Source organism: Lotus japonicus, chromosome 4 (genome assembly GCF_012489685.1).
Source record: "Lotus japonicus ecotype B-129 chromosome 4, LjGifu_v1.2".
NCBI classification, from domain to species: Eukaryota; Viridiplantae; Streptophyta; class Magnoliopsida; order Fabales; family Fabaceae; genus Lotus; species Lotus japonicus.
In genome coordinates, this window is record NC_080044.1 from 69682420 (window position 1) to 69698230 (window position 15811).

General features: G+C 36.9%; 4 protein-coding genes across 4 annotated transcripts; all 4 read left to right on the forward strand.

The window, feature by feature from the left end:
- The first annotated feature begins 4385 nt into the window (after positions 1 to 4385).
- On the forward strand, positions 4386 to 7227 carry LOC130715522 (probable pectinesterase/pectinesterase inhibitor 12). Its single transcript, XM_057565628.1, has 2 exons — positions 4386 to 5377; positions 6411 to 7227. The coding sequence occupies exons 1-2, from the start codon at positions 4507 to 4509 to the stop codon at positions 7103 to 7105; spliced, it is 1566 nt and encodes a 521-aa protein (XP_057421611.1). The 5' UTR covers positions 4386 to 4506; the 3' UTR covers positions 7106 to 7227.
- Positions 7228 to 7365: 138 nt separating this feature from the next.
- Positions 7366 to 8874, forward strand: LOC130713253 (pentatricopeptide repeat-containing protein At2g15630, mitochondrial-like). Its single transcript, XM_057563038.1, has one exon. It carries the CDS (start codon positions 7366 to 7368, stop codon positions 8872 to 8874), a length of 1509 nt encoding a protein of 502 aa, XP_057419021.1.
- Positions 8875 to 10557: 1683 nt separating this feature from the next.
- Positions 10558 to 13599, forward strand: LOC130715141 (putative pectinesterase/pectinesterase inhibitor 45). The gene is made up of 3 exons (XM_057565194.1): positions 10558 to 11626; positions 12308 to 12468; positions 12634 to 13599. Exons 1-3 carry the CDS (start codon positions 10689 to 10691, stop codon positions 13323 to 13325), a joined length of 1791 nt encoding a protein of 596 aa, XP_057421177.1. The 5' UTR covers positions 10558 to 10688; the 3' UTR covers positions 13326 to 13599.
- Positions 13600 to 14586: 987 nt separating this feature from the next.
- Positions 14587 to 15381, forward strand: LOC130715185 (putative invertase inhibitor). The gene has a single exon (XM_057565258.1). The coding sequence runs from the start codon at positions 14625 to 14627 to the stop codon at positions 15216 to 15218; it is 594 nt and encodes a 197-aa protein (XP_057421241.1). The 5' UTR covers positions 14587 to 14624; the 3' UTR covers positions 15219 to 15381.
- The last annotated feature ends 430 nt before the right edge of the window (positions 15382 to 15811 follow it).

Consider the following 15811-nt stretch of genomic DNA (forward strand, 5'->3'; position numbering starts at 1 on the left):
CAGAGTTTAGAGTGGAAAATTTAACTACTTACTTACTTGAGATAAAATATCAATTGTTTATAACTTTTTGTCACTTTATCTTGCATCTCTACTGGCATGACTTTATGCAGGGTTAAAGAGTTTTGTACTTGGCCTTAATGAGCCTCAACAATATTTCATCAATCTGGCAAAAATTTCTGTTTAATTAGAGGTGTGGTGGGCAAATCACTGCACGAGAAATTAGTTTATAAATAGATATTGCTAATGACATCCCAACAAAAAGCATGGCATGGCAGAGTGCTTGTATGTATCCACTTGGTTGTAGTTTCAGGCCACCATCTAATGGGCCCAGCACCCAACACATTTTGGGCCAAAACTGCAAAAAGTTTGAATACAAGGGTAATATGCTTATTACCTGCATGGATACTGAAATAAACGAACTCTATATATGGCAAAACAGGTCAGAGTGGTCCTATTAAGAAAGGTATCGAGCCAGATGAGATTTTTTGGCTCCTTTTTATGTTTTTTATTTTGAGGACTTGAGTGGTTTGATGCTCAAAGCATTATAATTAGGGTTGATGCTATTTTTATGTTTTCCCATTTGTAGTTTCAGGTTTTTATTAGACTTGGTCTCTTAATTTTTACAATTACAGCTGTTGATAATTATTTTAACCAAAAAAAGAAAGAAAGGTGATGATAACTATAGGTTCACTAAACAAAAGTTGAGTTATCAATTGACAAGTAGTTCATCAAATCAATACAATTGTAAGGAAAAGTACCATTTTTACTTATTGCATTGTTAACTAAGTACTATATATGATTTTAGTTCAAAAATTGTTTAAGCAATCACAATGTTATTTGGATTGTAATTGTTTAGATCCTCAATTAACAATTATTAACTTTATGATTCTGATACATCAAGATCACGCAACGAAAATTTAATCACTGAAACATCAGATAATTGCTTTCATTAATTTTTCTACTTGTTCATAACCTTGAGATTTACTAACAACGATCAAATTACGAGCATTGAGACACTAATACAACTCAATTATAATGCACTTATACTTTCTTTTCATTCCCAAGAAGATAGACTATAAGCTGCTCCCAGTCCCACTCAAACACAAGCAGTCCCACTCAAACACAAGCAAACTCCAACTTTTCAATTGGAGGCATGCTAAATTTTCATCTAAAAAATACTTAAAACTAATTAAAGTTGAAGGAATGAGATATATGTCATGAAATAATTATTTCAATTATTTAAGTTGTCAGGTAAATCACACATTCATATTACAGAGTTGAGTGGTGTACATCGAGTTTTTTATACACCATTAACACCTGCAATTTGTTTTGAGTGACGGTTTTTAACTGCCACAAACTGTAGAACAAATTAAAAAAACTATGTAGTTTGTGACAATCAAACTGCAAGTGTTATATGTATTACGAGAAATGGTACACACTAGTCATTTTTATTTACACTATACTTCATATTTTTTTTGTCAAAGGTTCATAATTCATTAAATACCCAAAGAGTTTGCCAAACGACACTTACAACATATCATCGTACATATTGAATGAAGAAAATTGGGACATAAGCTCAAACTAACTTACAAAGACAGTTCATTAACACTTAAGCATGTGACTCCTTAGAAACATTTAAACTGAGTTAGAATTAAGGGAGATTAAAAGAACTCTTGCAAGTACAACCCAGGAGTCAGGCCCAAAGCACTGAGCCCATGTAAACTGGGCCAAACAAACCCTAGGTCTCCAAACCCTAGACGGTAGCAGAACAGTTGCAGTGGCGGACGAGAAACGACGACGACTCCAAAGCTCAATTCCAAAGTAGATCTGCTGCAAACATAAGTGAAAATTTAATATTCACAGCTTTAAACGTCACTTCTTCTACCTTACCGGCTCTGCCGTCAGCAATCTCTGCTACAAGGCTATCATCAACAGGTATTCAACACATTATACTTCTTTTAACACACCTCTCACGTAACAAGGGCGGATGCACATAGGAGCAAAGGGGACAACTGCACCCACTATCTTACTCTTTGGCCCAACATGGGCTGGGCTGGGCTGGGCTTAATGACGGAGGACAATATTTTTTATTTTTTGCTAAATTTTCGTTCGGGCCTTTCCTTCTAGATAGTGCGCTTCTACGGTTCTACTATTTACTATTGAAACTTGTAGTTATTTTGCGTTTTGTTCCTCAGACCTCTAAGCCCACCTCTTTCATCAAAGTTATTATGTAATTGAATGTGCATTCTTTGACCAAAAAAAAAAAAAAGAATGTGCACTCTCATTTCTATGAGATCACTCTTGTCTTGAGCGTCACACTCAGGCAGGAGGCAGTAAATTAATGGGTAGCTTTTCATGTTCTCTCTAATTTAGAGGATTGTGTCCCTCACCACCTCTTCTCACTGATCACTAAAATGTTAGTATTTTTATAACACATTGTTATCTCTTATCTCTTATTAACTGAACAATTACCCATTCATCAATTAGCCGAGACAAAGCGGCAATCAGAATGATGTAAGAGTTTTTCTAAATTGATAATATAAGAACCGGCTTGCTGACTAAATTTTATATATTATTGTTCAACTTTCATAGATATACATGTGAGATTTTAGCAGACTTTGTTCACCTAGTGACAAGTGACCTGCACATTCTCTAACTTATCCCGTGATTTTACGGCTCAGAGCTCAAGTTGCAAAAAATATACATATGTTCATTGAAAAATACTTTTGCGTGTCCATACCTGCATAGATTGCAGAATTATAACATGTTCAAGTTTGTCAAAGTTTAATACTCTAAGGACATAGTTTTAACCATATCTATGAAGGCATCATTTATGCTATAGCATGTTTGGATCATTTCTTTCCTCTTAGAATCGATTCTCACTCTCAAAATCTACTCACAAGCAGCTTCTTTTTCTTAAACAAGTTGATTAACAGTTGCTCACCAAGCATTGCATTATTTTCATTGCTAGCTATAAAAACCCCAAACAGAAATGACCAATAAAGGAGTCAATAATGTTTTCCTGTCTGAGATTATTCTCTTTCACCCGCATGCATCAAAGATTGCAGTATCTTCTGAGAGCAACTTCCCAAGTTCCCACCATCAACTTGGTGAAAAGATGGTTCCCCTTTATCCTTTTTTTTCTCCTCAGTCATAGCTTTCACATTCTACCTGGGAATAGTAGAAGAGTTGGTCTTCAAGTAAAACAAAACATGTGACCCACCCAAAGCAATGAGCATAAATCTTGGAAAATTAGTGAGGCCGGTTTTAATTTTTGTGCACCATGCAACCCCCTTGTGGCCCTGTCCATAAGCTCATTTTCATGCTTCTCAGTCAAATAGGCAATTTAAATGAAGTGGTTAAAGTGTGTTTGATTATGAGAAAAGAGTTAAAATATAAACCTAGTGCTAAAAAGCTTCCGCTATACGCGAGGTCTAGGAGGGACTGGACAAGACTATGTCGATCTCACATAGGCAGTCTTACATTGCATCTTCGCAAGATGGTGAGTCCAAACTTGAACATGTGGTCGCAAAGCCACATGGCAACAACTTTACCGTTGCGTGAAAATTCACCTGAGAAAATGGTAACTAGCATGGTAGTTAGTATCGTGCGTATCGCACGATACGTATCCCGATACGATATGAAAATCAACCAAACGATACGTATCCCATGTATGTATCTTTTTGTGTTCGTATCGTGACCTGTATCGCACATATCGCATGAGTATCGCACGATACGTATCCCGATACGATACAAAAACAGTTTTTCAAATGCCGTTTCATCTTACTCCCCTAGAAAAATTAGGGAGTGGGCATTTAATTTCATTAAAAATTAGTAAATTGCTCTAAAAAGTGATGTTTTTTTTTATTCTTTCACCCTTTCACGTTCAACTTCACTTCAGCAGCCCTTTCATGTTTCACGTTCAACTTCAGCAGCCCTTTAATGGCTTGGAATTAGGGAGTGGGCATTTAATTTCATCTCTTTGATGTTTAGTACTTTAGTTTGGCTTATGGCTTGAAATTAGGTTGAACTTGAACTTTGTGAGACTATTTTTCTACTTATGACTTGGATCTTTGATTATTTTGAACTATATTTAGATGATATATTAGTATATTATTTAATTTATGACTTAATTTTTTTTGTGTCCGTATCTTACGATACACGTTACGATACGATACGCGACACAGAATTAGGGTCTAACGATACACGATACGTATCTCGATTTGACTACCTTGGTAACTAGTCTAAAATGTAATTAGCTTTTACAAACCAATTTAAGTTTAAAATCAATCTAGAAGTTCTAGAGTATATAGCTTTTGGGTAGAAGTGTATTGGCTTTGTATCCACAACTCAACCAACACACACTTAAAACAAAAGTCAGTGTTGTTTTAGATTCTAATCAATGTTCACTAGGTATATTATTTAGAGGAGTTAAATACTGAAATTCTTCAACTTGTGAATACATTTTAACATTTTTTTTTCTCTTCTTAGTTTTCATGAAATTTCATGGCTACTTCATCTCCTAAACTCTTCCTACTCCTCCTCTTAGCAATCTCCTGCTACTCCTCCAATGCATCCACAAAAACATTTCATGCAAATCTCTCTTCCTTAAAATCTTTGTGCAAAACTACTCCATACCCTGATGCTTGCTTCAATTCATCCAAGCTTTCCATCTCCATAAACATCAATCCAAACATCCTCAACACCCTTCTTCAGTCCCTCCAAGCAGCAATATCAGAAACCACAAAGCTATCTGAACTTTTCAACAATGCAGGAGAACACTCAGACATCAAAGAGAACAAAAGAGGAACAATCCAAGACTGCAGGGAACTCCATCAATCCACCTTGGCTTCCTTAAAAAAATCATTATCTGGGATCCATTCCAAGAACTCAAGGAAGCTAATTGATTCAAGAACCTACCTCAGTGCAGCACTCACCAACAAGAACACATGTCTAGAAAGTTTGGACTCTGCTTCTGGTACCCTGAAGCCAGTGCTTGTGAATTCTGTGATCAACACTTATAAACATGTCAGTAACTCTCTTTCAATGATTCCTAAGCCTGAGAAAAGTGCTCCAACATCAACATGGTTTCCAACCAAAAAAGACCTTGAAATCAGTGATGAAGTGCCTATGCTGGTTGTGGCTGCAGATGGAACAGGGAACTTTAGCACCATAAGTGAAGCCATTGATTTTGCTCCAAATAACAGCTTTTATAGGACAATAATCTATGTGAAAGAAGGGGTGTATGAGGAAAATGTGGAGATCCCTACTTATAAGACCAATATTGTTCTGCTTGGTGATGGAAGGGATGTCACTGCCATTACTGGCAATAGAAGTGTTGTTGATGGCTGGACCACTTTCAGATCTGCAACTTTAGGTAAGTAAACCCTTTATTGAAACTACCAATGTGCCTGATATGTCTTTTGCATGTTTGGTTCAGATTTATTTCATCATAGTTAATTTTGAAAGCCATGAATATGAGGATTTATGATGTTCTTCCTTCTTTTTGAATTATTCCTTATATGTTTGATGCTTCTCTATTTGAGAGTGTAGTTTGTTGGGTTTAGGCGTATGTAATAAAAAAAAAGCTATTCCTTTTATTTATAAGCAAAATTGTATTAGGGGAGAGTATAAGGGGTACTCCAAAATCCAAACCCATAGTACATAATATAAGGAAAGGAAAAGAATGTAAAAGAAATGTTGATAACTTCTCCCCATAACCCATAAGCTATTCATAAAAGCTTCTCCCCAACTATAACTTCAGAATCAATAAACGTTTCAGAACATGCACCACTTTGATAGAGATGTTTATAGAACTGATTCATAGAATCAATTTTTGTGTGTTTGAATATTTTCTTTCATAATTGATTCTTGTTTCAAAATCAATTTAGGGAGAAGCTTTTATGAGTATCTTTAGGGTGCAAAAATTTATTATGAGAAAAAATAAGTTGATCCAAACATATTAAAATTATAGCTTATAGATCGACATAATCAAATATGAGATTTCACAAGTATAAACATTACCCTTGTAAATTTCACCTTTACGATGAATGTACTCAAATATAAATAAATCACTTCACTTTTTATCTCACTTTTATCATGATCAATTTCTACAAAATCAATTCTATTCACGGTCAATTCTGAAAATGATTATTCAAACACACTATATAATCTAATTATGCCTTTGAATTAGGTTATTTTTTACTCAAAATTAATTCTAATACTTAGAAGCTACGCACTGAAACTTTTTTCCAAAATCGATTTTGCATTAGAATGATTTTCAAACACTCAAAAATATTAGTAGTACATTTTTGTTATAGTTTTAATTTCAAACAGAAAATTCTCCCATGTTTCTTATTGTAAGTCCCCAAAATTTCAATAGCATAATCATTCTTTCTTTTCTTTTTCAGCTGTCTCAGGGGAGGGATTTCTAGCACGTGACATAGCTTTTGAGAACACGGCAGGGCCAGAGAAGCATCAAGCAGTTGCACTGAGAGTGAATGCAGACTTAACTGCTTTCTACAGATGCACCATGCTTGGTTACCAAGACACTCTTTATGTTCACTCCTTCAGGCAATTCTATAGAGAGTGTGACATTTTTGGGACCATAGATTTCATATTTGGCAATGCAGCAGTGGTGTTACAAGCATGTAACATTGTGTCTAGAATGCCACTACCTGGCCAATTCACTGTCATTACAGCACAATCAAGAGATTCCCTTGATGAGGACACAGGAATCTCAATCCAAAACTGCTCAATTTTAGCTACGGATGATTTGTTTTCAAACTCTAGGAGCTTCAAGAGCTACCTAGGGAGACCATGGAGGGTGTATTCTCGTACTGTGTTTCTTGAGTCTTACATTGATGAGTTCATTGACCCTACAGGGTGGACTAAGTGGTCTGATTCTGATGATGAAGAATTGGACTCTTTGTACTATGGAGAGTATGAGAATTATGGGCCTGGGGCAGGGACTGAGAACAGAGTGAATTGGGCTGGGTACCATTTAATGGATTACAATGATGCCTATAACTTCACTGTTTCAGAGTTCATTATTGGGGATGAGTGGCTTGGTTCTACTTCCTTCCCTTATGATGAAGGGATTTGATTAAAAAAGAGACAAAGTGAATAGATTTAACTTGTTCCTCTCAGTCCTCCTTAACAATGTAAAATTAACAACAAAAATTGCATGGCTGATTTTAATGTTTTAGTTGAGGTCCCTATTAGTCACTTGACTTTGGTTCCTATGCTTCAATTTTGTTGGTTTTAGACTTTAAGTGCAAAGAAATAGATCCTTTGAGACTCAGCTAATGTGGGAACAACAAAGCACTTACTACTAGACATTGAGAGAGAGAGATGCAGTCGGTTATGGTGCGGCGGCGATTTGGAAGCCTCATCCTCAAATCGCTCTCCAAAACTCGCAGCTATTTCTCCTCCTCCGTTGCTGTTTCTAGTCCCACGCCCACCACATTACCACCACCACCAATCACTGAATCCGCACTCCTGCTGCGTTCAATCGAATCTTCTCAGCGGCATTTCATCGAACACCTTGCCCCACTCCTCACCCCTTCCATTCTCACCTCCTTCGACCTCACCAGTCGATGCTTCTCCTTTTGCACCCTCTACCGCTTCTCATACCCCAAACCCTCAGTCCACCGCCTCCTTCACCCCCTCATTCTCACCGGCGCCGCCAACCCAGAGTCGATTTTCAACGAACTGGCACGTACCCGGGAGCTTCTCAACCTCTTTGATGCTCTCATCACGGCTTATTGTGAACTCAACAAGCCCGATGAGGCTCTCAACTCCTTCTACTTGATGAAGGAAAAGGGATTTCTGCCAAAGATTGAAACCTGTAATGACTTGTTCCTCAAGTTGAATAGAAACCAGGCTGAGGAGTTTATTAGGCACATGGACACTCTTGGGCTGAAGCCTGCTATATATGAGTATAACACACTCCTACACTATGGAGGAGACAAGTTCCAAGTTGCTTGTGTCATGTTTCAGACATTGAAGGATTCAGGACTTTGTCTGGATGCTTACAGCTCTAATTCTTATAATTTTGTCATGTACAAAGAAGGAAGGCTTGAGGAAGCATCTGATTCACTTGCAAAGATGTTAGAGTCAGAGTCAGGATTGGTGCCACATGCAGTGACATATGATGCCTTGATTCATCAGCAATGCTGTAAGGAGGATATAGATAAGGCTATTGCATACAAAGATGAGATGATAAGCAGAGGGATAGAGCCAACTCTTGTCACTTACACTTTGTTGATTGAGTTACTGTTTGATGTAGGGAGTGAATTGGAAGCTGAAGATTTGATCAAAGAAATGCAAGAAAAAGGATTGAAGCCGGATGTTTATACTTATAACACTTTCATGACCGGTTATGCCAGACGCAAGAATCGGAGTAATCACATAAGCCTTCATGATGAAATGGTGGAGAAAAGGATTCAGCCCAATCATGTAACATATAATAATATGATCCTAGGGTACTGCAACTGTATGGAAATAGAGGAAGCTCAGAAAGTTTTTGATGAGATGAAGACAAGGGGGATCAAACCTGATTATATTAGTTGCAATTTACTCATTGGTGGTTATTTTTATGAAAAAGGTGGCGCGAAGAACGCTTTGAGAGTCCGTGATGAAATGTTGAAGATGGGATTTGATCCTACCATTACCACTTATTATGGACTTATAGTAGCCTTGTACAAAGAAAATGAAGTTGAACACGCTGAAGAGCTCCTCAAAGAAATGATTAGTAAAGGCATTTGTACTACTGATGACTGGACATACCAAGGTTTAAAGGGGTACATTGAGGAAACAACTGATCTATGGGTGGCCGAGGCTGGGAAATGCCAGATTCAGGAAGATCCTTGAGGATGACAAATACATGTTCTTCAATCAACCATTGCAAATAAGCTAAGGTTCTGGCACTGCTAGTATTTAATATGTGCCTGTTTCTAAGCTCTTGATTCACATGTCTGCCTGTTTCTTTAGTAAAAGGGATGGCTAGAGCATGCTGGTTTGGAAAGCTTATGATCTGTTGTATGTTGCAAGGAGTATAACAGGAAGAGTTAAATGGAACGTGGGAAAATAATAATAAAACATAACAGCATATCTCAAGTATTTTTGCTATATATGATGAATCCCTATTTGTCGAAATGAGAGCATGTTTTCTAAAAAAAATTAATATTAAGTATTTTTCAAGTACTAAAGAACATATATATGTTTAAAAAAATAGCATATATATACTCCAAGGATAATATATTTACTGCAAGGACAAATATATAATTTTTCAAGCTTTGTACATTTTCTATTTTACTTTGTACATTGAAACAAAACAAATTTCTATATGTACTGTTTGCCACATGGACTCAATATCCATGTAGGATATGATAGGGCAAAGTTGATGATGTGTTAAATAACTATGTCACCCCATGTTAGCTCCGTCACGTTCCTTAAAAGAAGATTAACAGCATGGACTAAAACCGTCATATAGAGACCAAAGTCAAATGACCTCTATTTTATAGGAACTCCAACATTTGTAGCCTAAATTAAGTACTGTGAAAAATTGGAAACTTATTTGTATATTCCCATCTAAGTTTACAATATTGGTCAAAGTAAAGTAACTTTTGTCGCATTAAAAAAAAATAGTCAACATTCATTTTAAATTTTAAGGTTGATTGAAATTTATGTGAGATTCTCTAGAAATATGAATCTCACTTCTAATTTAGCGAGTTTCATATGAATTTTAACTAACAAATAAATTTAATAGGACCCTCTCAATTGTATGTCATCATCACATTACTATACTTACCTCAGTGTAAGGTTGTACAACAATCAAGATCGTAACCATACTACCATAGGCTCTTATATATGTTATTATGTTCTGAGGCTATTTGTCTTTTATAGTATGAGATAAAGTCTGAATATTTGCTTATATATCAGTATATTACATTGGATAAATCGTTAAACCACATTAATGAAATATACCATATCTTTCACCAAAAATTGTAATGTATTAGGTGTATGAGTATTCAGTGGAAAGCACTATTTTTTTACGAGGACTTTTTATTTATTTGACTCAATGCACGGTGCGTGATTTGAAATAGAAAAAGGTGAGCTATATATCTATCTATCTATCATAAGTTTAAACTTGATCCTAGCTAGATTGGACAAACTGCATGGATAATTTTAGGAGGAAGAGTGAATCAAAATACTAAAGGTACAAATAAACCAAATTTAAACATGATAGGTTGTTCCTGATTTTGCTGGTGTGCATTTGCTTGGGGAACAGATGTGGCAGCATGCCATGTTGGGTTTGTTTACTCGTTATACTTGTGTTCTACTTTTGGTCACAGAAAAAAGGAGAGAAGGATATTGAAAGTTGGTGTCAATGAAGGGAAACAAGGTTGAATGGAATTGAAGGTGCTAATATTAGTTTTCTGTCACACATCCTTTAAACCAACTTTCTAAACATAGAAACACCTGAAATCTCTCTCGTCCACTCCAACCTTGGTGTCACCCATGCAAACCAACCACATTAAAGTTCCAAAATCATCACACAAACCAACTTGGAAAATTTAGGACTAACCATCCTTGGAATCCCTTACCATCTCTCTTCCCCGTGATTGGTTTGCACCCTAAGGCAGAGAGAGCCAACCCTCTGCCTTAGACAATTTCTCACAAAAATGGCATTCCAAGATTTCGACGTCATCTCAGAAAGAAGAAGGAATGAGCAGAGGCAAAAGCTGAAGAAAAGGATCATTATTGGTGTTGTCTCCACCATTCTCCTTGTTGGTATCATTGGTGCTGCATTCTTTGTTGCCACCACAGAATATGGCTTTGGAGGTAACAATGCTAAAGAGGGTCATGACCAAGATTCATCCACAAGCAGCAGACAACATGTTCAACATTCAGAGAAGATGGTGAAACTTGTTTGCAGCAATGCAAGTTACAAGGACAAATGTGAAGGCCCTCTCAACAAGGCAGTGAAGGATGATCCAAAACTTTCAAATCCCAAAGACCTTCTTAAAACTTATGTGAAATATGCAGAGGAAGAGGTGAACAAGGCTTTTAACAAAACCAACTCCTTCAAGTTCGAATCTGAAGAAGAGAAAGGAGCATTTGAGGATTGCAAGCAGCTGATTCGCGACGCGAAAGACGACTTAGCAACCTCCATCTCAGAATTGGGCAAGATTGAACTCTCCAAGCTCTCTTCAAGATCTCCTGACTTGAACAGTTGGCTCAGTGCTGTCATCTCTTTCCAGCAAACCTGTGTCGATGGTTTCCCCGAGGGAAAGCTGAAGAATGACATCCAGGGTCTCTTCAATGGTACCAATGAGTTCATTAGCAACTCCCTCGCCATCGTTTCGCAGGTGTCCACGGTGCTTTCTACATTCCAAACACTTGCAAGCGGTCGTTTGTTGCTGTCTGAGAATTCCAATTCCCCTGCTGCTTCTTTGGACAGTGATGGATTTCCTTCTTGGGTTCATGTTGATGACAGAAGGTTGTTGAAGGCTGCAGACAACAGGCCTAAACCTAATGTCACCGTGGCGAAAGATGGCAGTGGAGATTTCAAAACCATTTCTGAAGCTTTGAACAAAATCCCTGCAACTTATAAAGGAAGGTAATGCTAGCTCCTCTCAATCCTCTAGACTCTCTATAACTAATTCACATTAGCACCTAGTATATGGAAGAGGAAATTCCACCAGGGTTTTAAATTGCAATTCCAACAGGCCTACACCTAATGTGGTCATGTTGAGGCAGCAATTCCTGATGCGGGGACAACAAAACCTGTTACATTGCGGTTACATACCACAATTTGAAACCATTTTCCATCATCTTATTGCTATTGATAATAATAGCATGTTTGGTGGTGCCAGGGTGAAATGCTCAAGAGTCGCTTCTGATTAGAACTTACAAATCTGGCAAAGTAAAATTGATTATGGATGAAAATATTGATGTTAGAGTCATTTTAGAGAATTCATTTGAGATCCGAAATCAATTTGGTAGAGGCTAGCGAGAATAGCTTTTGTTTGAACATATTCAATTGTGAGATCTTACGATAGGATTTCACAACATTACCTAACAAAATTTACATTTTCATAAATGTATCCAAACATAAATCATTTCACTTTCAGCTTACTTTAACGCTGATTTAACACACACTTAGCTTTTGAGTTAACATGTCATGAATTCTATGCAAATCCTGAAATCAGACATGTATGCCTAAGTTGCATTTTTATTATGTTAGGAATGTTTGAGTTTGACCATGTGAGGTGTGATTTAGTGGTTTTAAAAAATGCAGGTATGTGGTTTATGTTAAAGAAGGAGTGTACGATGAGCAAGTGACAGTGACCAAGAAAATGCAAAATGTTACCATGTATGGAGATGGATCCCAAAAGAGTATCATCACTGGCAGCAAAAACTTCAGGGATGGAGTCAGAACTTTCCAAACTGCAAGTTTTGGTAAGTTTACAATAAAACTAAAGTACTAAACTCTCTTTACCATAAAAACAAAAGTGGTGCAAACGAGGTACTCAATGTGTGCTTGGTTCCATGTTTGAGAGTCTTAGAAATAGATATCTATGATAAAACTAAAGTACTAAACTCCTTTTACCATGCATGGTGCAGTGGTGCTTGGAGATGGATTCTTGGGCCTAGCAATGGGATTCAGAAACACTGCAGGCCCTGAAGGGCACCAAGCAGTGGCTGCAAGAGTACAAGCAGATCGCTCAGTTTTCGCCAATTGCCGCTTTGAGGGATACCAAGACACCCTCTACACACAAACCCACAGACAGTTCTACAGAAGCTGCATAGTTGCAGGCACAATAGACTTCATCTTTGGTGATGCAGCTGTGGTGTTCCAAAACTGCATCATGGTTGTGAGAAAACCAATGGACAACCAGCAAAACATGGTCACAGCTCAAGGGAGAATGGACAAGCACCAACCCACTGGAATTGTTCTTCAAAAATGTACAATCAAAGCTGATCCCAGTTTGATTCCTGTGAAGGACAAGATCAGAAGCTACCTTGGGAGGCCATGGAAGGAGTTCTCAAGAACTATTGTTATGGAATCTGAAATTGGTGATTTCATTCATCCTGATGGGTGGACACCTTGGATGGGGAACTTTGCACTCAACACATTGTATTATGCTGAGTTCAACAACAATGGACCTGGTGCAAGCACCAACGCTAGGGTCAAGTGGCCTGGCTACAAGGTTATTAACAGAGATGAAGCTAGCAAGTTCACTGTGGGAACTTTCTTGAGAGGCTCTTGGGTTCAGGGCTCTGGTGTGCCTGCTGTGCAGGGCTTCTACAAATAAACACTGAGTCTGTTCTGATGCGGACTTATTAGAGCTTATCAGAGCTTATCTGCTAGAGAATGAACTAAATAAGTATCATTAAATGTTCTTTAGTTTGCGTCCAAACGGGTACATTGGCTTCAAATGCATGCACCATTCAATCCATGCTACTTAGTTGAATGCTATTGAGCCAATGACATGTGACTTAATGGTTTTGATGAATTTTAATATTTTTTTCTACTTTTTGTTTCTTTTTAACCATAAAAAATTTGAAAATGTTTAATCTTGAGTTGTATTGTTGGACTAATTACAGTGGAATGGAAAAACTTGCATAGGATTGTATCACCAAATGATAAAGTAAATAGAATTATATACAAGTACTTATCTGTTCCTGTTGTCCATCTGAAATCTGATATGTTCATAGAATTTTACCATTTTGCAATATTGTCATCCTCTCAGTGCAGCTTCTAATTGATGAGTTCCTCTGTCCTCATCATGAATAGGGTAAATACAATGACCTAATAAGACTAGTGCTATGCCTTTGGGTCTGAGAACACTTTGTCATCTTGGCAAAGAAAAACAACCCTTCTACAAAAATCATCTTAAAAATTGAGCATGAGCTTCTAATTTTATGATTATTTAGTAATTGTGGCTTGTAAACTGCTCTCGCAATGAAACTCATAGGATTTACAATTATTTTATATATGAAAACTACAAAAACTAAATAAAGAAAAAGTCACTCCATGTTTAATCAATTTTTCAGTAGTTGCAATGAGTGAGTGTTATGTTTTCTTTCAGCACTTGTAGCCGAAAGGACCACAGTATTTTATACTATAAGACAAAATAAATGCACAGAGTTGTCTTGATCTATCAACCACACACCTCTTGTGAACAAACAGAGGAAGCGACTCAAATAATTCACAGCTCACTCACCATTTCTATATTTTTATTAAACCACAAGTATACTTAGCAATCATGCAATCATGTTCGAATCGGGTAGAACCACCGACCAATATTTACAAAAAAACTCTCTCTAACAACTATTTAACGAAACTGTATTAAAAAAGATTCGAACCTAAAATCTCTGCTTAAATTATAACAATCTCTCGCAGTTGATCTACTCGCTTTGTGATAAACTAGTAGTATTCTATTTGCAATCAAGCCTGGCATCCACATTATGTATTAATTAAACAACTCAGTAGCTGACACACATTTAAGTTTCAATTATTAAATTTATTTTTTCTGTATCTAAAATCTATTAGTCTAGCTTCAACCTTATTATATAACACCCTCACAGCCCCTAAACAACAAGAAGCAGAGATGGCATCAAGAAAAGCCTTGAACCAGTTTCTGATTCTGCCAGTCTTGCTGATAACTTGCTTTATTTTTCTGGGGCAATGTGCTAGGCTGCAGAACACAGAAGAGGGAGAGGATTTGGTCACTGCAACCTGCAAGCACACCCTTCATTTTAAAGTGTGTGTATCTTCCTTGAGATCAGTTCCTAGTAGCAAGAGTTCAGATCTCAAAAAGCTGGCTGAGATTGCATTGAATCTGAGCTCAAATTATGCTGCAAAGACATTGTCCTATGTGTGTAAGCTGAAATCTTCTACTGCTAATGTCACCAACAGTAACAGGTACATGTCTCGTTGCTTAAGTGATTGCATAGAGGAATACAAAGAAGCCAGAGAGAATTTGCAGGACTCAGCAGAAGCATTTGCAGAAGGAGATTATGACCAGGTAGATACATTGGTGTCTGCTGCTATGTCAGATGCTGAGACATGTGAGGATGGATTCAAGGAGGTGTTCATTGATGATGGCAATAAGGATTATTCCAATCCTTCTCTTACTAAGAGAAACAGTTACTTCTTTGAACTGTGTAGTAATGCTCTGGCCATTACAAAATTATTAGTTTGAGTGCATGCAAAATTATTGGAACATGGTGGGGCACAAATGAGTTGTTATAGCTGATAGGTTACCTGTTGAAATGTGCATTCAGTAATGTCTTCCATACATTCATGTTTTTAGTTGAAACATTGTGGCCAGATTGAATTAATGCTTAAAGTGGTGATTTCTCTTATTTTATTCATTTTTAACTATCAAAGCTCAAACTCCCCTCCCCAAAATCCCAGGTTATTTCATTCTATTATTGTTCTTACTTTTATAATTTTTTTATATGAACAATATTAAAATATAAAGAATTTTTCCTATACCATAAATTTGGAAACTGTGTACCAGATTGCTAATATGATATTAGGGCAATTCCTTATGTAGTCCATTATAGATAATGCAAATACATCCGATACATAGATCCTCACAAAATTGGACATTCAATCAACACACGAGTTTGTGGAGATTTTAAACCGTCACTCGCTAAGTTATGCCCCAAACCGCTAGAAATGCATATGTCCAAAGTATGTATACTATTCTAGGGTCTAAAAATCATCTCCAATGCCAATATATGATAAGGATAGAAAATGATGAAATGAAAATATAAAGTGTTTTTTAGT